This window comes from Neophocaena asiaeorientalis, unplaced genomic scaffold (genome assembly GCF_003031525.2).
Source record: "Neophocaena asiaeorientalis asiaeorientalis breed wild unplaced genomic scaffold, Neophocaena_asiaeorientalis_V1.1 scaffold79, whole genome shotgun sequence".
Taxonomy (NCBI): Eukaryota; Metazoa; Chordata; class Mammalia; order Artiodactyla; family Phocoenidae; genus Neophocaena; species Neophocaena asiaeorientalis.
Window position 1 is genome coordinate 622,462 of NW_020175402.1, and position 26,331 is coordinate 648,792.

A 26,331-nucleotide genomic window follows, 5' to 3' on the forward strand; every position below is an offset into this window, starting at 1 on the left:
TAAAATAATGTGTTTGGTAACTATCATCAAATAAAACACATTCTATTTTGTCTTTAATTCCCAAAACCTTGGAATCAAATTAACAAGATGTCCAGAGATATAGGTCAGGATCTACCTAAGAGCCATTCCTAATATAGTGAAAATGCTCCAAAAACAATCCAAAGCAACACCTCTGGCTCCCAAATAATAACCAAATCTGTCTACTTCACCTACCCTTTACAGATTAAAAAAATGCAAGAGGCTCTAAACTGGCTGTCCTTCTTTCCGTTATGCCCTTACCAACTCCAAACACAATGGCCAGGGTGACTTTTTGAAAGCATAAATGAGAACACACCATGACCTCTCTTGAAACTCCAGTGGCTTACATCTACGCTTAGAATAAGATCCCAAATCCTTGGTATGATGTATAAAGGCCGATAAAATTTGATCCCTCATCACCTATCACTTTCCCTCCTTGGAAGAAACTCTTCTCTAGACCAGTGCTGTCCACTGTGGTAGCCAGAGGTGACACATGGCTATTTAAATTAAAGTGAATTAAAAACTCAGTTCCTCAACTCACCCTACACACATTTCAGTGCTCCACAGTCAAATGCGGCTAATGGCTACGGTGTAGATACAGAACATCTCCATCACTGCAGAAAGCTCCACTGGGCAGGGCTGCTCTTAGATACAACTTACTCTGTTGCTTGAGCACATTAGGCTTATGGTTTTGCCTGCACTACATGTCACAGGCTGACTCTCTGACAGTTAATGCTTAGGTAAAACAACTCCTCCTCTGACGCACCTTTCATACCCATGCCCTGTCTAACAATGCACCTCCGCCTCTATCCGTCTCTCACTTTACTTCGCTAGATTTCCTTCAAAGTACTTGTTCTTGTCTGAAATTATCTTATGAATTTATGGGCTTATTCTTGATCTACCTCACTAGGTACAAATATTCTTGACGGTAGGTAACTTCTCTGTCTTCTGCACCACCTGTATCCCCATCACCAAGACCATTCCTAGCACACAGCTGACAATCAATATTTGTGTTTCGATTAATAACTGACTAGATCCACATAAATCACATAACTATTCCTTTTCAGTTCTAGTCCAATGGCTCCGCCTGCACCATCCCCTCACACCAAAAAAAAAAATAAGGCAACCCTAGGCCATCCTCAGTGAAAATCCAACAGCAAGTCAAAAGGCAAGCTTGATCATTACAAGGCACGACCACAAGAGGGACTGGTACCTTCTTATTATCCACGACTTTATGGACGTAGATGGTGGCTTGAGTGTATTCACGCAGGTCCCTCTGCTGTTGACACAATAACCCTTCTCTACATTCTGGACAGAGTTCTTTAAGAAAAAAAAAAAAAAAAAAGCAGTGGTTGAGGAATTACTGTCAAAGAATGAAAGATCTAAAAGAACATATCAAAGTTACCAGAGTGTATTCATCAAAATATTACTCATATTTTCTGTTAACCGTTGTATTCTATTGTATGCAAATAAGGAAATCCATTTACTGTCGACAAACATACTAATACTGAGGTAATTATGATACTTCCCATCTGCGGAATATACTTTGGAACACCACATGATCTTTAAGTAGAAAATACAATATTGACATACTCTTTCCTTCCCCCTTAAAACGCCAACTTTTAACTACATAAACCAAGAGCAATATGAAAACTTACTAGGCTCAGAAATATACTGTGTTTCTGAAAGGTTTGCATCTCCTCCTTCAGTTCTCATGATTTTAATTACATGATCCACGACAAAGAGCTTTTGTATCATTTGCCACTCACTGGGCCATATGAGAGCTATACTGTGCAAAAAAACACAACATGCTTTAAGACACAAGGACATAGTCCATCTCTAAACCAGAATTATCAAAACCAATATTTAATACAAACAAATTAAGAAGGAAAAGATACATCAACAAGGAACAGTAGTTTTTTCATACATAAAAATGTTACAATAGCAGTAAAACAAAATGGACTGAAGTTATCAATACATGGATCAACATGGCTAAACCTCAAAAACCGAAGTTGAGTAAAGAACTTAGCTACAGAGGGATAAATTCTATGATGTAACCTAGAGACACTGTCCTGGGTACCAGCAGCTTGGAAGGAGAAAGCAGGGCTCCAGGAAGGAGAAGGGAGGAACAAGAGCAAGGTAGCCTCAGGCAGCCTCTTGATTTTTATGGAGAAGCAGTCTTTTTTTTTGTTGTTGTTTAAAGGCTAGTGCTCCACCTAGCAGAGAATACCAGAGGAAATAACCCCACAATTCAAACAGATTCTTAAAACAGACTCTTTATGTCAGACAAGAAATTTCCTAAACATGTTCTATTAATCACTAGAAAAAAAAAAAAAAATCACATGAAGAGAAGAAACTCACAGTTTAGAATCTTCTTTGGTCATGGAAGCAAATGTAAACATGAGTCCCCCGTGAGGACACAGAAGAGCACTGTTTCCAACTGATGACACAGGACTACACCTTGTAGGTTTTCTACTCAAATCAAACAAAGAGGGTCAATATACTTCACTACTGCACGACTAAAGAGAAGATTTTTTTACGACGATTATTTTTAAATTAGAGATATATTTTAATGATAGTAATTAATGTGTTTCTCAGGATTATTCATTTAGATTATTAGAAAATAAAACTTTCAGTATATGCTAGTAAAAGTAAGGTACTACGATCAGGATCCATGAATTCTTGAAAATAATAAAATCAACAATAAAAAAGGAAATAGAAAATTTTTGGTATATACCTAACAAATTTTCGCCATTCTTCTACAAAGAACTGTGACACAATGTAGAGGACATCCGTGTCCTAGAATAGAAAAATCAGATGAAAGTATCCATTAATTCACTGCATTCTTAACCTAAATCCTATAGGGAAAATGTCTCCATATACTGTGGTTTTCCTCTTTCAAGCTTCATAAATAAAATGAAAATACAGCCCTCTACCAAGCAACCAGAACTAAGAGTAAAATCCCCCGGATAAGAAAACTATACAAATGAGAATTAGAGAAGCTCTCAGTTGTTCTGAAACCACTGTTCTTCAGGAATTTGGCAAGGGCCTTACAAAGGTGAGATGAATTCTATCCTCTGTGGGAATCATTATACCTCTGGCCAGTTACTGAGACACGGTCTGTTTTTGTCCTGGAACAAATTTGGAAGAGAAGTCTTTTGCTCATTTGCAATCATCTTATGCAAGGCTTCATTTTCTTCTCCTTCTCTTTCTAAAATCTGAAAGAGAAGGAAGCAGGAAGCAATCAACCATCTCCTGCTGACAGCACAGGACCTGCCTCCTCCCTAACCCCTACCAAGAGTGCAATGTCAATTCTCCTGGGAAGTCAATCCAGGGAGGTGGCATTATAATTTCCACAGATGTCAGGACAGCGTGCAGCACCTTGCACTGTGAACAGCATTCTTTGTAACTTGGAAACTCGGGAGCCTTTGGGAAGTACTGCTGCAGTTTGCTCCAAGCCTCTTTAGAAACAAGCCTTCTTTCATTTTCAGATATGCATAACTCCCCTAAGTCAAAAAGGGCAGGGGGGGGGGGCCGGAGTAGAGAGAAAAGGTTAAAAAAAAAAAAATCAATATATACCCTCCAAAAATCTATTTTATATTTCTTAAACTTAAGACAAATTTGTAGGGCCTCTTCTCCTTCTGTTCTAAAGTACTGTAATTCTCTCTCTCTTTCCTTAGTTTCAAAGTCTCTAAATTTTAAATTTCATCTAATTCTAAAGAAGCCAGCCATTCCTTTGTCCTTAATCTAGGCCTTTCTTCCTACCAGTGAAGGAAGCACTAAAAGGGCTTCCAGGGATCCTGGTGTCCCTGTGCCACCCCAGGGGTTGTTTAACAGTATTTTGTATTTCATCTCCGCCCACATTCAAATGCCACGATTTCCTGCAGGATGTATCTTCTCCGTTTTACCTTATTACTTTACTAAATCCATCCCGAATTGAAATGCTATTTTCAAAGTTGTGTGAGACTCACGCTTAAATGGTAAAGCAATCTACTGTTCAATCGTAAAACCATCTCCAGTCAATTGACCCAGTTAGTTTGCTATTACTACTGCGAACACCCTGAACCCCGTGGATCTTTAAAAATCCTAGAAGAGAATAAGCAGAGTGCTAGTCACCACGACCCTTCATTTCCTCTGAAGGTCACAGGAACGCCCAGATGGCAGTGACCCTCAATCCCAGCAGCCCCTCCTCGGCTGACTGATACTTCCGGCATTTCAGGCCCTTCCCCTCACTCAACCCCTCACTGTGTTTGTGGTTCCAGTTTCTACTGCGTCAGCTGTTCCCAGTAGATAATTAGTGAACTGCATATAGTACCTATATGGTTCTTTACCCAGAAAACCATCTTTAAGTTTCCAAAGGAAAATGTGTTTCTACCCCCATTGGCAAGATACTTGCATGTTTACATGAGTAAAAAAGCCAGGGGCTTTCTAAATGCAGTATCCTGGTTCTTTGCTTTATGTGTTTTTTAACAATAAATAAACCAAGAATCAGAGAAATTAATACACCAAGGGTCACCACAACTGGTGGATAATGGAGCTAGGATATGAAACCAGACCTCTCTCATCTAAACCCCATAATTTCTAATGCCTCAAAATGCATCTTCTTAACTTCCATCCGTGACCTCTTATTGAGCTTTGACTAATCCTAAGAAATGATTACTTTGCTTTAATATACTTATTACCAGAGAAAATAGATCACAATGTAAAAATTAACTTTATTTCTGAGTAGGCTGTTAACAAATTTCCTCTAAGGTTATGAAAACTTACTTTAAAATGCTATCCTGAGGCTTCCCTGGTGGCGCAGTGGTTAAGAATCCGCTTGCCAATGCAGGGGACACGGGTTCAAACCCCGGTCCGGGAAGATCCCACATGCCGCGGAGCAACTAACCCCATGAACCACAACTACTGAGCCTGCGCTCTAGAGCCCGCGTGCCACAAGCCCTTGCTCCGCAACAAGAGAAGCCACCACAGTGAGAAGCCCACGCACCACAATGAAGAGTAGCCCCTGCTTGCCGCAACTAGAGAAAGCCTGCGCGCAGCAACGAAGACCCAACACAGCCAAAAATAAATTAATTAATTAATTTAAAAAAAAGAAAAGAAAAGAAAGAAAGAACTCCAGGGCAATTATACTTTTTAAGTGGTTTCCTTTTTTTTTTTTTTTTTTTTTAAAGGGACCGTTCCTCTGTATACATATGTTATAACCCAATCTGGTTCATAAAGGGAGAATACAGGAAACAATAATGCAAATATACAAACACATATTTTAAACAGGATTCCAGACACTCTGAATACACTGCCTCTTGTTTTGATGTAAGGGTGCTTTTACTTTATGACTGGCTGTATTGTAAGATGTGCATTACTCAGGTAATTAGAAAAGAACGCAAGTTTATTTCTAAAATCAGCAATGTATCTTAATAAGTCACTTCACTGCAGTCAGAAATTAAATACTGCAGTCAATATTAAATACTGCCAAGTCAGTATTAATCAGAAAGTCCTCTACTCTACCCCTAGTCATGTTTCTAAATTTAGTTTCACATCATTTTAATAACTACCATGATTTAATGTATCTGAATAGTTCGACCTCACCACAATAAACTTTTACTTGTGACATATGAATTTTTAGAAATTAGACTTGTATCCTGCAATATATAACATTGCTTCTTAAATCTTAAAAGAAAGCCAATAAACTAAAATCATTTTGTAAGCAACATCTCCCAATACAAGATCAAACTAGTCATGAGAGATTGAATTCACCAAATATAATTCGATAACCTAATCCCCAAAGATTCTTCTGGTAAAAATAGAAATCTAGTTAACAGTGAGTTTAGATTCTGGATAAATCCCTTCCCCGACAAAGTCTAGTTCAAACTCTAATATTTTGGGGGGCACACAATGTCCAAAGAACTTGTAAAAGAATAAATTAAAAAACTGCTCAGCTGCTAAGTAAACAGGTATAATAAACAAGGTCGTTAAGGAAGTTGTTAACCATTAAATGAATATAAAATGAAATGGATAAGAAAGCCTGATGGATAAGGAATATCTGCAGTAAATGCTAAACTCTATGATAGTAGCCAATCACATAATGGAATATATAATCCATTATTAATTCACACAAAATCCATGATAAATATACACAGGCTTTAGAATATAAAAATGCAAACATGGACTTCCAGATAAAAATGTTTTTTTCTTTCGTTTTTTTTTTTTTTGCGGTACACGGGCCTCTCACCGTCGCAGAGCACAGGCTCCAGACGCGCAGGTCCAGCGGCCATGGCCCACAGGCCCAGCCGCCCCGTGGCGATCCTCCTGGACTGGGGCACAGACCCGCATCCCCTGCATCAGCAGGCGGACTCCCACCCACTGCGCCACCAGGGAAGCCCGATAAAAATGTTTTAAAACTGCATTTACTTCCAGTTCCTCCTGAAACACCATTAAACCACAGTAAGGGGAGCTTTTTTAAAGATACAAAATCATAATGATGGATAAAAGAAAACAGATGGGACAACAGAAACAAATATTTTAGAAGCTTACAGGTGGATGGATATAAGACAAGAAAAATGAATTCTAAACTGACAAAAGAAGTAACCCAATTTACTACACAGAACTGGCCCCACAAATCCAGGAATTAGGGGTACCCAGAAGAGAATAGACTAAAAGACTATCTAAGAGGCAGATAAAATTTTGAGTTGCCCTTCTATACACCCTACAGATACCTGCCCCCGCTATCCACAAAAGACAACACAAGCTTCTCTGATGATATAAAACCTAAGGCCTCTGCACTGGGGGACACAAAGCTGAGATAAGAGGTAGTGCACTGAGATGTGGATAAGTGAATGTTTCCATACAGAATGCAGAGACTCCCAAGCCCTCCTCTTTACAGCCCTGGAAGTGACAGCCAGCTCTGCATTTTCCAGGCAAGAGAATGAAAGATCCTTATGGAGAAATCTGAGCAGTCTAAGAAGAGATAATCAAAGAGAGAATTCTCCAGTGAAACGGCCCAGCCAGGACACCCAAACAGGGAAGCTGGCAGTCCCCTGCCCTCACACATGTGCATGGCTTCCACAGAACCCCCCGAGCAATAAATGAATTAGGACCTGCACAGGGTAAGGTGTCATGATGCTGTGGACAGAGATCTTAACAAGCTACCGAAAGTGGAAGGGACAAAAACTGCCTAAGAGGGCTTTGGACAAATGGTACATTGAAAGATACAGTAGTCCTTCAAATTTTCAAAGAAAAAGAATTTCAGACAATTATATAACTAGGGGAAACCTATGCATTAAGTGTGGTACCCTTTAGCAAACGACTCTCACCTCTCTGTGCCTCCGTTTACTTACTCATCAGTACAATCGGTACACTAGTAATACTGACCTTTCAGGGTTGTTGTGTAGATTAAATGAGTTAATATCTATACACTTAGAAAAATTCTAGGCACAAGGTAAACATTTGATAAATGTCTATCATCTGTTTGCTATGATGACCATCACAACATCTCAGGAACAAGTTTTAATATAAACTTAAGAGTGGGGTACGTTTTAAGTGAAGTCCCGTATCCTGCACCTGTGGACATGGTACACTGACAGGTGACGTCAGCAAAAGCAAGAGTTGAGAACTATGCTTTTTAAACGCAAGATAACAAGGTACAGCAACAAAATTCCACTGAGCTGCAGATCAAGCTAGAAGATCTAAAAAAAAATAGCTCATCTACAATTTCTGACAAGCTGATGGGAGCAGCATAAGTCCTGAAATCACTTTCAGCTCTGCCACGCTTTCTAGTCAAAACTGTAAAACTAAAATGACAAGATGAGAGAGGTGGGCTGAGACCAAATGTCAGTGAACGAAGGAGGAAGACAGTCTGAGTTCTGGCATTGTTTCACTCTGCTAAGCAGCACCAAGCATGAAAACTTAGTATTTTACTACAGATTCCTCAACTCTCAAAATGGAGGCACTTATGCTATGTGCACATCTATGCTACAAATGTTTAAAAAAAAAAAAATCCACATCCCAGGATGACCCTTCACCCCCACTTCCTAGTTGTGTAGCCAGTAAATGAGAATGCCACTCAGCTAGTGAAGTGCAGTGAGATTGTGTCCAGAAAGATAGGCACACAGATACAACTCAAGTGACAACTACTATCACTAGCACCACCAGGACTCTTCATAAAAAACCACTAGTGTGGGGACTTCCTTGGCGGTCCAGTGGTTAAGAGTCTGTACTTCCACGGCAAGGGGCGCAGGTTTGATCCCTGGTTGAGGAACTAAGATTCTGCATGCCACGCCGCACTGGTGTGAATGAGGGAAAGGGTGAGGCATCATGTATGGGTTCATAATGAGGCAATGAAGTAAGAACTAAAATAAGGAATTTATTGGGACCAACAAGAAGCCTGGGTATTAGGCTCAGCCATAAAATAGAATGAAATAATGCCATGTGCAGCAACATGAATAGACCTAGAGATTATCATATTAAGTGAAGTCAGAGAGACAAATACCATGATATCACTCATATATGGAATCTAAAAAATAATCATTCAAATGAACTTATTTACAAAACAGAAACAGACTCACCGACAGAAAACAAACTTATAGTTACCAAAGCGGATGGTGGAGGGGGAATAAATTAGGAGTTTGGGATTAGCAGATATACACTACTATATATAAAACAGACAAACAACAAGGACCTACTGTATAGCACAGGGAACTACACTCAATATCTTATAATAACCTGTAACGGAAAAGAATCTGAAAAAGAATACATATATGTATAACTGAATCAATTTGCTGTACACATGAAACTACTACAACATAGTAATTAACTATACTTCAATTAAAAAAAAAGAATTCTGAGTATTAGCAATACATTAGCACACAACAAGAAATGCAAACGTGTTAACAGATTCATCACTGACATCCCAGCTCCTCTGGGTCCAATTTTTCTCAAGGTGGAGTTAGAAAAAAAAAAAGTGTGAGTGGGGAACTTATACAGTAGAAGACTTTGAGAAGTAGACACCATTTTGGCTTTCAGAGGGCTGACAGAATGGCAAACCATGTGTCATATATAAGGAGTCCCTCTCAAAAAAAAGTTATTTCAAATGAGCACTCACTAAAACCAAATAAATACATAAACAAATATTCAGGATTAATAAGGATTAGGAAATTATTATTAAGAATATATAGTACACAGTAGCTAAGGAACTAAACCAGAAATAGCCCTAAGAAGAATATACAAATGCTGTTTTCAAAGTGTTCAAATTTGGACAAAGACACAGACACATAAATGGGAAATAACTGAAATTCTTCTCCTTCAAGCTCAGAAAACCCTTCAATGTGACAAGTGACAATAAGTTTCTTCACTAAAATATGGGGAGGGCTCCCCTGGTGGCGCAGTGGTTGAGAGTCCACCTGCTGATGCAGGGGACACGGGTTTGTGCCCCAGTCCGGGAAGATCCCACATGCCGCGGAGCGGCTGGGCCCGTAAGCCATGGCTGCTGAGCCTGCGCTTCCGGAGCCTGTGCTCTGCAACGGGAGAGGCCACAACAGTGAGAGGCCCGCGTACCACAAAAAAAAATAATAATAAAAAAATAAAATATGGGGAAATTCTATTATTTTAAATTTTTTTTGCGAGGAGAGAGGGAAATGTGTGAGAGGCATTGGCTTGAAAGTAGGCAGTAGAAGCTAACAGTTGAAAAGGGCAAGAGAATAGAAACATTAGGATCATGAACAGTTTAGAAAACCAGTTGCTCTACCATGGCTGCCATATTAGGGCCTGAGCTCAAGTGTAAAATATTTAACAAAATATATATGATATGCTAAAGTAAAGCTAACAACAGAAGTTTTACATTATCTAGCTTACCATGTGGGCACAGAATGTCTTCATTAAAATTTAATTCTTCCTCCTCCTCTTTTCTTTCTTCCTTTGATTCATCTAATCAAAAGAAATACAGATAATAACTCTTCTACTGTTGTATTTAAATTTCAAAGTAGCAAAGATACTACTCTACACAATTTCAAACACAGAAAACTTTAAAACATTTTAAAAATTAGACCCAAGTGATTCGACACAGTCCTGCTAAGAAGTGTTTCATTTCTTTCCCTTAAAGGAAAGAAAAATTTCTGAACGGCAGTTTTGCTTTTTAAAGATTGGGGTTATGCAAGAAAATATGCATTTTTTCAAACTGAAAAACAGTTTACATATCCTTCCATCAATTCTAGTCAAGGTATTCAGATTACTGTGTCATAAACCAGGATAATCATCTACATGTCATGTCACTTTCATCCATCAACTCTTTAGGGAAGAACAGAAAACTTTAGAAGGCTAATGAAATAAGAATTTAACATTTCATATCAAACATATATAATTTAAAAAAAAATTTTTAAATATATTTAATTAAAACTTTCCTTTTCCTATTAACAGTTCTCTTTCAACATCTGCTTCTCCTACTTGTCTACACTGTGACACTTGCCAGTTTGTACTTGTGTATACCAGTGAACAGGATCAAATAAAAGAAGTCCTAAGTAGCGGGATATTAGAATTCTTATTCATGGATTTTCCAGGTTAAGCACATAACAGACTTTTAATACACTTAATATACATAAAGAATATTTACTAATCATTAAAAAGCTTAAGCAGAGAAATGGGCAAAGGAAAGACATGATCAGATAACTGTCTCCTGCCTGTTTCTCTGTGTCTCTCTCTCTCTGTCACATAATGTGAAAATTAGGCAAAGAAGTAGGTACAAGGACACATTTACTGCATCTGTGTTTACATACTAATTGTAAAAAACTGAAATAGGTTAAATAAATATATATTCATACAATGAAATGTAGCTGCTATATTTTTAAAAACTGTTTTGGTAAAGGATGATGTACAACTGTGCCAATAACAAGCACCATTACAAAAAGCCACTATTTACAGTGATTATACCTGGTGGAAAGGCTTTTTTTACTTTGTTCCTTCTACTCTGCTTCAAGCTTTTAAAATCTTTGAATGGAGGAAGGGGGAGAAGAGGAGCATTTTACTCTGAAAGCGACATGAAAAATATTTTTAAGCTAGGACATCAAGGCATTTTCTATTATGGCATCTAACTTTCCTTAAAATGAAGGGTCACTGCAATCTAGAACATGACACAAATCAACCTATCTATGAAACAGAAAGAATCGGTGACATAGAGAACAGACTGGTGGTTGGGGTGGTGGCGGCAGCATGCACTGGGACTTTGGGGTGAGCAGATGCAAACTGGTATATACAGAACGGATAAACAACAAGGTCCTGCTGCAGAGCACAGGGAACTATAGTCAAAATCCTGGGATAAACCATAATGGAAGAGAATAGCTATATGTATAACTTAGTCACTTTGCTGTAATTAACACAACATTGTAAGTCAACTATACTTCAGTTTAAAAAAAAAGAAGGGCCACTGATATGTAAAGAGGCTTAAAGGAGCACAAAATATTTAACATACTGGGTCACATCACACTAAAAGTATGTTTTTAATCTTTCTTTTTAGTGAGGTGGTTGATGTACAATATTAAATAAGTTTCAGGTACACAACACAGTGATTCACAATTTGTAAAAGTTATATTCCATATATAGCTATTATAATATATTGGCTATATTTAAAATATCTTTTTTAAATGACAGAATAAAATTGAAACAAATGTTAAGCTCATGAAGTACACAGCACAACAAAATACTTTAGCCAAAAGAAAAAAAAATCACTCATCAAATTTGAAAATGTTTTAAAAAAAAATCAGTTTAAAATTATTAGTGGCTCTAGTGTTTTTACATTCTCAAAAATAAAGCAGTGATGTGGGAAGATCCACACCAAATAAAATGATACAAATGTTCAAATGCAGAAAATACAGAATATCTCAGTAAAAAGGTTAAGAATATTAAAATAATAAAATATATGTATATAAGTACTAATATTTGGAGATAATATTAAGTGAAATAATTGCTTATGGATCATTAATTGTATATGAATTAGTAAAATGATCAAACTACTGATTTCTATTTTAAATCTGAAAGGTTTTAATGTTTTAATTTCCCATAATCTTATAAAATACTGATTACAAAATTGGAATTGAGTGGTTGACTTACATTAATATAATTTCCTATTTAAAAGCATCGCTTCAGAAAACTCAGAAGAATTTGTAAGTAAAAAGCTATCCCACTACTGGGCATATACCCTGAGAAAACCAAAATTCAAAGAGAGTCATGTACCAAAATGTTCATTGCAGCTCTATTTACAATAGCCCGGAGATGGAAACAACCTAAGTGCCTATCATCGGATGAATGGATAAAGAAGATGTGGCACATATATACAATGGAATATTACTCAGCCTTAAAAAGAAACGAAATTGAGCTATTTGTAATGAGATGGATAGACCTAGAGTCTGTCATACAGAGTGAAGTTAAGTCAGAAAGAAAAAGACAAATACCGTATGCTAACACATATATATGGAATTTAAGGAAAAAAAATGTCATGAAGAACCTAGGGGTAAGACAGGAATAAAGACGCAGACCTACTGGAGAACGGACTTGAGGATATGGGGAGGGGGAAGGGTGAGCTTTGACAGGGCGAGAGAGAGTCATGGACATATACACACTAACAAACGTAGTAAGGTAGATAGCTAGTGGGAAGCAGATATTCAAAACCTGCTTTTTCTCCTGGATGAAAAATGCAGAAGTTCAAGCACATTTAACTTGACGAAGTCAGCCTGTTGGCATGGCTAATAATCTATAACCAAAATGTACTGAGCTAACAACGTACTATGCAATTTGCAGCAGACTTGCCTTTCTTAAAAATTTTAGCTGGAGCAAAATTAATTTTGCTTGCGATTAACTAGAGAGACGCTAAGCCCAAAGCAGGTCATAAGGAATGCCTTATGCCATAAGGAATGCCTCTCTTGAGCTGTTGAGCCCTTGCTCACTTTCAATAGCTTGTAAGTCTTTTTAAGCGTTCTGAGACATTTTCGAGAGCTTTAGGCTTCAAAAAATTGTCTTAGGAATTACGTGGATGGGAATCAAAACTATTGTACTACAAACAAATGCTTACAATTCTGTGGTATGATTCACAACCATCTACATACAGGTTTTAAATACTACCTTTATTCAAGGTGTTGCCATTCATTTTCCCACTGCTTTGGTCTGCATCGCCATCTTGCTCATCCAGCTGTTCAAGAGCTAGCTGGCGCCAACTGCGCAAGGAGGATTTCCCTACCCAAAATCCATCACTGCTGTGGGAGAGAGAGAGAATGTAAAGTCACGCAAGTGACACTTCCTAATGTCCTTCTCCCTTCTTTCCTTGTGAAGGCCACAACTAAACTGAATTAAAATGTTCAGTAGTTGCTGCTGTGTACACTATTTTTTTTAACCCATTTCCTCATTTTGGCCATTTTTACTCCTCACATCAAATTGCACGTATAGAAAACACTTTGCTTCCATCCTAATCTTACCCTGCTACTCCTAACCCTCATTTAAATTTATGCCAATCACACCAAACAACTGGCCACTTTCCTTCACTTGATTACTACTCAAAACTGCATATAGCTGACCCTTCAAATGCATATAGGCACTCACATATATATACACAAACACATTTAGGGGACTCAGGAGGTTGTTTGTGGAATGACCCAAAACAGTGAACTAGATTGATATTTCTTTGGGAAATATACAACTTAAATTAAACCCAAACATCATAAATGCCACCTGAGTCCAGAGATGCTCTACAGAGTGTGGCTCAACAAACTCCAAGAAGCCTGTATGCTCCTGACAAGGATGCACCACTGGGTACCCCTGGTTAACAAACTTACTTCAGCCTCTTTAAAGGGGACGCCCCAGGCCTGCTAGAATGGTTTTCCAACTTAAGTATTCCACAATTCCATGTCAGAACACAGGCGAGCACCTTGCCTTAGCTTGTTTAGGCCTCAGATGCACATCTCTGCTTCAATCTTTCTAATGGATGGAATATAGCCACAGGAGCTGTGCCTCAGGCCTCTTTATCTTTGCCACAGCAGCAATCACCACAAAATTTACTCTGCTGTGGCCAACCACTCATCACCCTTCTTTCTTCCAAAGATCCTAAGTCCCTATTATCCACAAATAATAAGCTACTTGGTTTTTTAGCTTATCAAACAATATACGCTGTGAACATACCCCTTTACTGTTGCTTTGAGCAGATTATTTACAGTTTTATAATCTTCATTTAGTTGGTTCTTCAGACGCAACACACGACAACGTTCTACTACACATTCCTTACACAGGGCTTTCACTGAGACAGAGAAAATGAAAGGGAAGAGTGTATTCACATACAGATTTCCTGTTAAGAAAATGTTTTCAGCACTTCATAAAACAATGAAGAATTTTAACCCAAAGTCACAAATTTTCACAATACAGCAAATTGGTATATGTCCTAAATTATTTTGGTGACATAAATATTAAGACAGCAACAGTGTTATCCTGCATAAAGAAAGAACTATAGGACATAAAATGTTATAATATGCTATAACTATCTATGCCAGAAAGTACATTTTACAAGATTTAGATGCAAATTTTGCAAGACCACCGTCAAATGATGGAGGGTGTAAAGGAGGGGAGGGTAATCAATATATCTGACAACTATAAATGTAATGTTAATTGTTTAAGACCTTCCTGTGGGTATCAACCAAACCAATACTCTGAAGAGTACTGTACAAAATAACAAAACACTAGATGGCTTTCTCTAATGTATCCTATTTTGTCTGTCTTGTGAGAAAAAACACACAACAAAACTGAATAAGCAGTTTCTTTTCTAACATTATAAATATACTGTGTATGACGCTGCTTAATTTATACTTGACTTAGCAAAATTTTTTTTTTTTTTGCGGTACGCAGGCCTCTCACTGCTGTGGCCTTTCCCATTGCAGAGCACAGGCTCCGGACGCGCAGGCTCAGCAGCCATGGCTCACGGGCCCAGCCGCTCCGCGCCATGTGGGATCCTCCAGGACCAGGGCACAAACCCGTGTCCCCTGCATCGGCAGGCGGACCCTCAACCACTGTGCCACCAGGGAAGCCCTAGCAAATCATTTTTGCAAAGTGCAAGGAATATGAGGTCTAAGCACAGTCTGGGTCAAATGATCATAAAGATCATATAATGCAGACTTATTGCATTACTCTTTTTTAAGCAGATAAGACATCTTGAATTACCAGTTAGTCTTGGTCCTCCTCCATATCTACTATAGAAAATGTCTGCCGCATATTCAGATATTCTCTTCATAATCGATATTTTATCAGGATGAAGCTTATCGTGGGAACACAGGCAAGCGTGATTATCAATAGGCTTGGTGGGTGTCGATTCATCCAACCACTTCTGCAGCCACTCAAGAGAGACAAATTCATAGGGCTCTGAGGAAGAAAGGAAGGGAAAGAGCCTATGTATTTTTACAGCTTTTTGACTAAGCCATACATTCATTTCCTCAAGACAATGCAAACTCTTTCCAAAGTTAGCAGAATCAGAAGAATCATTGTTCAGGGAAGACGTCTCATGAGTATAGCACAAAGCTCCGTTTAACTAGCACTCATCTGAGTTCAAGGAGCTGTGCACGGGAGGGACGAGTCTGCACGGTGCCCTGTAAGATCGGCTGGTATTATTAACCACATTCTACAAAAGAGGTTTCCACAGAGAGAAGTGTCTTGCTTGATAGCACAGCAGAGCTCTGATCAGGACACTTGGTGACTACAAGCCACACTCCAGGCCAGCTCGCAAATCACATAACCTCACCCCCATAACGATTTTCATAAACACTTGTCATCGATGTGTGATAATACAACTGAAAGTTAAAATGAGGAGTCTGACTAGGTTCTAAGTTAAAAATTAACCTCATCAGCTATAACCGCACTTTCACAAGGCCGTTTAAACCACTGAATTTTTCTTCACCCAAGATGATACTGATGTTGATTAAAAGGTAGTTGATTTCCCCATCCAAATCCATATCACAATCAATTCATTACATTATTATGTATTTCAAGAAATTAAGCTATTTTAAGCAACTTCTAGGATGAAGTGCACTGGAATCGAATATTATCAATTCTGAAGTTGCAAAAATTAAAAGATACAACCAAACACCTCAGAATGTGTTTTAATTTGGGAAAACAGAGCCCCAGAGTTCCGTAAAAGCCAAAATTAAAGATAAAGGGCCAGCTTTGATTACTTACAAAGATCTCCAGTGAGTCCCAGCATAAAACATAGAAGAAAACATACAGAGGTTGAATTTATATATTTGTATTATGATACTACTTCTGATGAGATCTGAGGGATAGACAATTCAACTCAAAGCCCATTTTGACCAATTTTACACTTCCCTGAGATTTACAAGTCTAAAAACTAACTTCCATTTTAAGTTTAGCATAAAACATTTCAATTTTTACAAAAACAAAATCCAGAACTGTTGGATCCCTTATTTGTGCTAAAACTGTACATCATAAACTGAAAGACTCCTGACTGGTCAGCTCTGATGCAGCTGCAGAGGAAGAGCTCGTGACTACAAGTTGAGACCAAGTTCTGCCACCAAGAAACTGAACTTGAGCAAGTCACTTGAACTCTCTATGCTTCAGATCTTTTATTTGTAAAATGAAGGTAATAATACCTGCCTTCTACCTACCTCACAGGGATGCTGTTGAATGTAAAAGATAGGATATGTGAAGCATTTTGAGCTTTTATGGAAGAAAAGAGATATAGAAAAGTTAATCATATATTCACACAATATATAAATGTGGAGTAAGATTCAGCATAGGTTAACATGGTTGTGGCATTTTACAATGTGTAATGGTATGGAATGATCCCTATCCCAGAGAGCAAAATACAAATCTTAGCATATCTAATCTCTTCCCAAGGAGAGTCCCATAGGTTAAAACTTTTAGTAATCTCAAGGCTATTGATATAAGATATGAAGATTAGAAAAATCTTGCAAGAGCTGTAGCAATTTCTACCAAGGGCTTCCCTAACAATCGGGGTCTAGCACAAGTCTCAATAATTAAAGTAGATTCTGCTTGTGCAAGGTTTTTACACTACAGATGTTTCTGCACTAGAGAGAGACGCCTGGCAGGTTCTCACAGATGTTCTCCATTATTGTGATGCCAAAGGCATGGAGAATCAACTAACGAACAGGAGTAAGAACTCTATTAAGTTGGGATAACAAACTGTATAAAAATCTCAGCATCTGACGAAGCGGGAAAGCAAGTGTTAAAATATTTACCAAAGGGAAACGTATACTATGGTTCAAACTTATTTATATATAGTTTTAAATGCCTGGATTCTGAATAGGAATTTGTTTTGGAAAGTTATAAAGTCTAGAAAGATCATGGCATCAAAAATATTTGAAACAACTTCCCTAAAGATAATTTAGGATTATTTAGAGAGAATTTATTTCAACTTAAATAAAAAGGGCCAAAAGGGTTCAGGTTCCCAGTGAGGTTTATATTTTAGGATAAATGACCCTTCTTTTAATATGTTCACAAAGATAAGATTTAGAAAAAACATAAGACTTTGATTGGCAGCACAAAACCGTGGTCAGTAGCTTTGAGATCTGACAATATTTTAGGAAAACATGGACTTACTATCATATAAGGTTACTATAAACGGGAAAAAATTATAAACCTCATAATTGGTAAGAGTATTGATAACATATATACATATTCGAAGAACACAAGCACTGGTTCTTATAGACGGAATGAAAACAGGCAAGAGGGCACACAGTGTAAACTTGACACATAACATCTTTGGACCATACAATTTTAAAGAGTGATTCTCTTTAGTTTATAGACCCAGTAAGTTGCTTTCTTTTGTCCAGTGAATACAGGAAACCATGAATAAGGTTCAGAAAACAAATTTCTAGGTACCAACTCCTTTGAATAAATTTAGAGATTTGAATTACATGTTCATTTCCAAATTGTTTCCAATAAAACTGAGGTCGGTCTAATTATTTAGGATAATCCCAACCCTTGAAGCAGAGTAACAGGTTACAAAGAAAGGTCAGAATCAAATTAAGGTATAGTTTAGACAGAACTTTTGAGAGATATTCTTACAGATGTAGCAATTTATATTCATCTTTTGCTTAAAGTAATACCAGTAATGGAAAACTGAGATATCAAAAAGACAAAACCACAAGTACAATTACGCTTGAGTATTTATTTTCTAAAATTAGTAAAACTGCCTCTTTTTAAAGTAGGAGTTGGGTATGGGGAATTGCCTATGAAATGACAGAAAACATTATTACAAATGGCATACCAGCCTTAAGGTGTTGAGGTTTCCTTTTTGAGGCATTAGATAAACTTGAATAAACATACACAGTAAAGGAATGAGCTAGACTGTGTGGGATAATTCTTAAGAAATTAGGGGTCAGCAGAAAGCTTTCCTATTCTTAGAATATTTGATACTAAATTTCAAAATAATCTAACAGTATCATAAAAATAGTACTCATATAAAAGAATGCCTGTTAATACTATTAGGGCACAAAGTACACAAGGAAATAGACTAGGCAAGTTGCTTCCATAGTAGCCCAATCAGATTTTTCTTTCAAAAACAAGTTAATGCCTCACAAATTAGAAATATCTACAAGGGTTATATATGCAGAGTGCTGACCTAAACCTCATAATTTATTAAGAGCTTCCCATTTTTAAAAGTACACGATAATGAAAACTATACGGAATGCTACACATTAAGTTACTGTTGGTTTACATAGTTATTGTATAGTGCACAAGCTGGCATTAATGGGTTATAAATAAGAAAGGGCAGGGGAAAGCTTGTTCATACACATTTGTGAACATAAAAGAAACAAGGCACTTAATGGCAACAGTGCTGTCCCAGAATATCTTACAGACCAGCTCCAGCAGGTAACCTTTGGTACAGCTCCTTAACTTCTTCATGCTTTGCTTTTCCTTTATCCACACTTTGCTTACGCATCTCGGCCATTTCAATACACCACTCCTCAAATTTGGAATTATCCCGATCTACCAGCTCTTGAAGAAAGGCTATTCAGAACAGAAAGACACAAAAACCTTTATCCTGTTTTTCAAAGACAAAGAACCATGCTGATTTGTAAATTACAACAAATACTGGCTAAGATTTTGGTGGCAAAATCCTACTATGGTCTCCCTACAACCTGCAGGCAGAAGTAAAACTGAAGACAGACCCTGGAATAATACCAGGGGGTTTCCCTACCCGATTCTGCATGACATCATCAGCCAACTGGAAGCATCAAATGGGTCAGAAACACCATCCAAAACACATGGTGCCACAGACAGAGCACAGCACAGTATTAGGTAAAATGACAACTGACGACTGCCTTCAGCCAAGTAGCAGCTCTTTCTGTCTTATATTAAATCTAGAAAATTTATAACTGGCTAAAACCCAAAACTGCTTTACAAAACTGAACAAAACAGAACCAAATTGCTCTTTAAATTCATCTTTATAATCCATAGGAATTTTTTTTAATTGCTTTTGCTTTTCTTTAGGGGCAGTCAGTGGAATAGTTCTGTTAAAGCCTCCTTTATCATAAAAACTCACCACTTTAAAGCAAATCTGTGATTATATACACTTTCACCATTTACCATATGCAACCAACCTACCATAATAGATAAAAGCAATCCGTTCTCGTCATTGACCTTTGAGCATGGTGTTCTAAAATATTTGCCTTATGTAATCCTGGAAAATTGCTCACCTGGTACCTGAATAGTCGTGTTGGGTCTTTCTTGAGCTTGTAGTCTATAAACCAACATGTACGCATTTCGAGAGCAGTGAGTTCCTTTGCCACACTTGGGTTTACGTGTCTGGGATTTAGAAGGTTCTGCTGAGGTAAGAGAAATCAAAAGATGACTAAATTAGAATGCCTAGAGTTTATTCATTCTTTTGCAGGGGAGGGGAAGGGGGAGGGTCATAGAAAACAATTCCTAAAATACGAACTCAAGATACATTAAAAGGCAATACAAATTTAGCAGGCTGGACAAATTTCTTAATATTTAAACAAGTTACTAACCCGCATTGCCTGCCATATTCCATTTTTACAAGCTGAAAAGAAAGTATTCTTTTTCACAATGACAAACCTGAACCAGGAAAAAAAAAAAAAACCACAAACTATTATGAGTTTATTTTACTGTTGATCTTAAATTACAAAAATAAATCCAGACTTAATTGTGCAAAGAAATAAAATGGAATGTTCCTGAAAACAATGAAATAAAATGCTAAGATTAGCCACTAATCTCTATAAATTCAGAAGCAAGTGGAAAACATTCGTGTTTTACATGGCACATACATCGCATGAAGGGGATCTTCAAATTGAGTCTGATTACCCCAGGATAACCTTCCAATGGGTAGGAGGTCATGGACAGTTCTGAGGAAATCAATTACCAGATCATCAATTGACAATGTATTTTTCTAAAATTGTTCAGGTTTCACTGATGGTTTCCACCTCTCTTTTCAGTCATCTGCCTCCCCACCTTACAAAAGAAAGATATAACCTCTTACCTGTGACAAAAAAAGTCTTATCTCACCAAAAGATATGTTTACAGTAAAATTTTGCTGTTCAATTTTTTTTAATTTCTAACACACTTACATTGGTTTGATCAATTATATAGTTTTATTTAAAAAAAAAAAAAAGAACACTCAATCCAGAAGTACTTTCTAACTATTTAGAGCTTTATAGCTACAGAAAACTTAGTATATTCCATCAGAATGAAATTCTATAGGGTCAGTGTAATGGAAACACTAGTATAGGAGAAAAAGGAAACATAAAAAATCCTGTCATAAAAAAAGATCAGTTCATTTAACTCTGAAAAGGATGACAAGGATGTATGGAATCTATATGTTATGTAATTTCATTTGGATACAACAGTAATGCTGCAGTTTAAGTTTCAATATTTATAATTTGTCAGAAGTTACATTATTTGAAGCTATTTAAATTTACAATGAAAAATGCTGGATTTTAAAATGTGCAATGAAATACAAAAGTTGTTCAATATTCTTATAGGGACTACAGGAGCAAGTATGTGTGAAGACCAGTCATAGGGAATTAAAACTCTCAGGAGCATGTATACAAAGAAAAGATGTTGGTCATTCCTAACTAAAAAGTTAAGATTTAAGATGTTCATTGGGCTTCCCTGGTGGCGCAGTGGTTGAGAATCTGCCTGCCAATGCAGGGGACACGGGTTCGAGCCCTGGTCTGGGAAGATCCCACATGCCGCGGAGCAACTAGCCCCGTGAGCCACAATTACTGAGCCTGCGCGTCTGGAGCCTGTGCTCCGCAACAAGAGAGGCCGCGATAGTGAGAGGCCCGCGCACCGCGATGAGGAGTGGCCCCCACTTGCCGCAATTAGGAGAAAGCCCACGCACATAAAAGAAGACCCAACACAGCAAAAATTAATTTTTAAAAATTTTTTTAAAAAAGGAAAAACTCAAAAAAAAGTGTTCATTAATTTGTATAAGACGGAATATAAAATGATTCATAGAAGTTCACAAGAGAATATAGTAATGACTGACTAATGGAATTTAATGAATAAGTATTTTCTATTTTTGATAAAATAGATAAAAGGAGCAATGTAAGCTGCATATAATGAGAGGTATTAAAACATTGGAATGCGGGCTTCCCTGGTGGCGCAGTGGTTGAGAGTCCGCAACGGGAGAGGCCACAACAGTGAGAGGCCTGCATACCGCAATTAAAAAAAAAAAAAAAAATTGGAATGGGGTCCTCATACATGTAGAGTCTCTTTCTATTGAACTGTTTTAAAATGTAGGACTATCTATATGTAGAAGACAGGAGAGCCTTAATAATGCTTTTAATCCTACAATTTTCTCACTGTAATGAAACAGATCAAATAAACCTCAGTAAAGAACAGTCAAATAAAGCCAAATTTTAATTATTCACAATTTAAAACTACATGTCAATTTTGTTCCTAGTAAGAATATCACGATAAGAAAATATATAAGCAAATGTTAAGAGCCTAAGTATTACTTAGGTAAAGTGGGAGCAAGATTGCTACATGTCTAAAATGTGATTTAAAATTAGAAAATACTTCTAGCATCAAGCCTGGGTTGAGCGCTCCTCAGAGCAGGCAAACCCAGCACACCTCCCACTTTCTCTTTTCAAGCTTTACTGAGGTATAATTGATGAATAAAAATGGTATACATAGGGCTTCCCTGGTGGCGCAGTGGTTGAGAGTCCGCCTGCCGATGCAGGGGACACAGGTTTGTGCCCCAGTCCGGGAAGATCCCACATGCCGTGGAGCGGCTGGGCCCGTGAGCCATGGCTGCTGAGCCTGCACGTCCGGAGCCTGTGCTCCGCAACGGGAGAGGCCACAACAGTGAGAGGCCCGCGTACCGCAAAAAGAAAAAAATGGTATACATAAAAAAATAGAAAATACTTCTTCCAATTACAAGAATAGAGCCCCCACATGGACATCTGCAGCAAGATTCCCCAGGCCTTCCTGAAAGCCAACCTTAACTGCCATGCTACTCCACCTTGGGAAAGAGGTACTGATCCTTTAAGAAAGAAGGGTGGCAGGAGACACACACCTACTCCCAATCCTTTTCTCTTTTTGCATCCCATTGTCCGAGCCTCACCCCAAAATGACAAACACGTTAAGAAAGTGATGAGAACCTCAGCCAAGATGGCTCCTATTGGAAGAACAGCCACTCCATTGGACAATAAATGGGTATGTAGCCCACGAAAACCGAGGTGATGAGAGCTACACACTAGAATAATACTATTTCAGGAGGTATCGTTTACAGCAGACCTCATTACTACAAAACAGCAAGCAGCTTATTCCCCAGAGGCACTGCTCCACACTCTAGGGATGGAGTAAGATACTTAACAGAGAGGGGTAGACATTGCTCAGGGAACAAAGTTCCCCTGCTATACTTATTTCCCCCAAATAAATTTCCTGACCCAGAGAAAAGGACTACAAATCCTACTATATTACATCTACTACTCATAATTTTTAGCTTAATACTCACCATCCTCTTCCCTAGCTGCCCACAATTAACCTGTTAATTGAAAATTAAATGTGTGCCTTCAAACTGTACTGAAAACATGACATTATGGAAACCATCTCTGGAGCAAAATCATTTTTTTAAAAAATTCAAGCATTTCTATAACAGATGTTCAGAGATTTCATGTGTTTAAGAAATGCAAATAGCCTTGATAGTCCATAACAATCTTGGGCCATAATAATTTATCACAAACATTTCTGGTAAAAAAAAAAAATTATATTTTAAAAGGGCACTCACAACTTAAAGGTTTTACCTAGATCTTCCTCAATCCCTAGTTGTAATTTCTTCCCCTCCATCTTTTCTATGTCTTCGTCATTAAACTTATACCATTCACCAGACTGTGGATCTTTCACATGGGCAATGTAGTGACCGGAATAAGCACTCACTCCTCTGTGTATGAGGACTGCACTGAGTTCATACACATAGGACCCACCTAGGGAAGGAGAAAGGGGAAAAATGAAAGAAATTTTGGATAACATTATTTCTTCTTATATCCTGAGCCTGAATTGTAATGATTACAATTCTTTATGCATCTGACAGAGTTCAAAATATGTCACCTAAGATTTAAAGAATTTAGTCTCATAAAATAAAGTAGCAGGCATTGTTTTAAGCAGCTCACTGTGTCAACTCTCCATTCCCTCTGCAAAATATACAGGTGGAAAGCTACGGCATTCTGGGCACTCAGGGTTACGAAGCTATTCTGAAGTATACTTTCCCTTCTGCATTAACAGGCTGAGCCATATGCTTACCCAGAATCAGTTGTTCATATTTTCCAACTTATTACAAAAATTAACTACACACAAACTAATAAGATTTGAGTGCAAAACTAAAAAGCTATTGTTTCTAGAAAAAAGAAAAATCTTTTTTAAAAATTGGAGATAAGTCATTAAGGAAAATTGCTTTCAAAATAGGTGTAGACAAGGGAATTCACTGGTCGTCCAGTGGTTAGGACTTGGTGCTTTCAATGCCGATGACGTGGGTTTGATCCCTCGTCAGGGAACTAAGATCCCACAAGCCTCGTGGCACGGCCAAAAGAGGGGGGGAAAAATCGGTGTAGACAAGACGAATAGAAAATACAGAGAAAGAAACAATAAAAATCTAGACTGGGTTCTGCACTCAGATTTCTTTATGAGTATTTTAACTTATTAACTATTCCACTTTAAATAAACAAAACGGGGGCTTCCCTGGTGGCGCAGTGGTTGGGAGTCCGCCTGCCAATGCAGGGGAAACGGGTTCGATCCCTGCTGCGGGAAGACCCCACATCCTGCGGAGCAATGAAGCCTGTGCGCCACAACTACTGAGCCCGCGTGCCACAACTACTGAAGCCCGCGTGCCTAGAGCCCGTGCTTCTCAACAAGAGAAGCCACCGCAATGAGAGGCCTGTGCAACTCAACGAGGAGTAGCCCCCGCCTGCAGCAACTAGAGAAAGCCCGCATGCAGCAACGGGGACCCAACGCAGCCAAAAATAAATAATAAATAAAATAGATAAATTAAAATAAATAAACAAAACCTACATATCACAGCCTATCTACTATGCACATGGTTTATGCAAGAAGAGAAGGCTTTATCCATACATCAAAATATCAGCAAATGAATGGACATTTACGTTTTAAGACAAAATATTTTTAAGTTTGAAAAAAATCTTTTAAACATTCTAAACTTTAATTATAGGGAGGAAACTGTACTTAAAGCAATCACTGCTACTACACATTTTATTAATTTAGAAAAATTCATCAGCAATCCTACAACACAGACATAACCACTATTAATATTGAAACTTATAGATTTTTTTCCAACAAATATATCATTAACATCTTTCCACATCATTAAATATTCTTCTGAAAATTATTTATAGTGGCTATATACAAGTACCACATTATATTGAACCACTCCCTCACTGCTGGACATTTAAACTGGTAGCATTTTATGGCCATTAAATAATTACTTTTGTCATAAAAATCTTTGCACACATATCTTTGTTTCATCACTGTAATTTCCTTAAAACTGCAAGAAGTCAGTCATAAAGGTATAGCCAGTCACTCATTCAACAAATAATAAACATTCTAGACACTGTTTTAGGCATGGAGAATACAGCAGTTGACTGAAATGACAAAGTCCTGCATTCCTTTAGCTCAGTGGGGGGACACGGTAATGCAGATTAATACCTGAAGCAAAGCCCATCTAACCCCCCCCAGCTGAAAATAAATTTAAAATACTAAGATAAAAATACTTTAAAATCTTTTAAGATGCAATGATCATCTGGCAACAAATGAAGAATTCTCAGAAGCCAAATACTATGTGAAGGCAGGAAGCTAGGAGGTTAAGGAAAATGAAACCAATTTCCTCCTGAGAGTATTAGGTGAAACTTTATCAACTTCAACTGTTTTTTTCACATTTAAGAGGTTTGTGGGACCAAAGCTAAGATCCTTAAAAGGTGAGGCATCTAGAAGAGGACTCACGTCGTGAAACTAGGGTTCTTCAGTTTAAGAAATAAGGAGAAATGAACCTACCCTGCAGAGGAAATAGTAGGAAAAAATTATCTGCTTTATACTTTGACTCTTGGGGTGAGGAAAAAAACAAATATCTGTTGCAAGTTTTTAAGAATCTAGCCCTCATGAATATTTCAACCAAGAATTCATACTACCTAGGAAGACAGAAAAACCTCAAGCCAAGAATGTAGTTTGATGTGGTCCTAGAATGAGTGACAGTTCTAAGAAATATGAATTCAGTCCAACATACACATAAACACATACAAACACAACACAAAACACAAAGGACACAAGTCACTATAACTGAGAGGCAGGAAACAACAGGTAAATAACCCATGAAGTTTTTCATCTCAGTTACTGGAGAAAGTAAAAATAAGTAGAACGTTATGTTTAAAGAAATAAATGATAGAATAAAAACTAAATAAAAAATAAATGATAGAATAAAAAGTAAGGAATGAGATTATAAAAAATGAAAGATGTGATACAGAACCAAATCAAGCTTCTAGAAATGAAAATTACAATAACTGAAAGTCGAAACTCTACCCAAGTTTTAACAGCGCAATTAGGTTTGCCTAAATAGAGAATCATTAAAGTAGAAGGTAGACCTGAGAAAAGTTAGGTAGAATGCAGGACAAAGCAAGAGTTAGGAGACATGGATGGCAAAGTTAAAATCTTTTTTTTTTTTAAAGTTAAAATCTTAATACATGACTAATATAATTCCAGAAGGAGAGATGAATGAATGGAAAAGAGAAAAAAAAATTAAGACATAATGGTTAAAAAAAAAAAAAAAAAAAAAAAAAAAGGGTGAAA

At 37.5% G+C, this 26,331-nt stretch overlaps 1 protein-coding gene across 8 annotated transcripts in view; it reads right to left on the reverse strand.

Moving 5' to 3' along the window:
• Nucleotides 1-26,331, reverse strand: part of USP48 (ubiquitin specific peptidase 48) — a 68,337-nt gene that overhangs the window by 14,194 nt on the left and 27,812 nt on the right. For 2 of the 8 annotated variants that reach the window (XM_024766662.1, XM_024766669.1), the window contains exons 9-21: nucleotides 23,286-23,465; nucleotides 19,710-19,838; nucleotides 18,871-19,020; nucleotides 15,199-15,396; nucleotides 14,170-14,284; nucleotides 13,120-13,250; nucleotides 9,865-9,936; nucleotides 3,400-3,524; nucleotides 3,114-3,236; nucleotides 2,756-2,817; nucleotides 2,380-2,490; nucleotides 1,677-1,807; nucleotides 1,232-1,338 (exon numbers count right to left, since the gene is read on the reverse strand). In XM_024766662.1, coding sequence (XP_024622430.1) covers nucleotides 1,232-1,338; nucleotides 1,677-1,807; nucleotides 2,380-2,490; nucleotides 2,756-2,817; nucleotides 3,114-3,236; nucleotides 3,400-3,524; nucleotides 9,865-9,936; nucleotides 13,120-13,250; nucleotides 14,170-14,284; nucleotides 15,199-15,396; nucleotides 18,871-19,020; nucleotides 19,710-19,838; nucleotides 23,286-23,465 — 1,634 coding nt within the window. Of the gene's footprint in view, nucleotides 1-1,231; nucleotides 1,339-1,676; nucleotides 1,808-2,379; nucleotides 2,491-2,755; nucleotides 2,818-3,113; nucleotides 3,237-3,399; nucleotides 3,525-9,864; nucleotides 9,937-13,119; nucleotides 13,251-14,169; nucleotides 14,285-15,198; nucleotides 15,397-16,206; nucleotides 19,021-19,709; nucleotides 19,839-23,285; nucleotides 23,466-26,331 lie in introns of those variants that run through there. The other 6 variants (XM_024766665.1, XM_024766664.1, XM_024766663.1 and 3 more) reach the window with 6 other exon arrangements.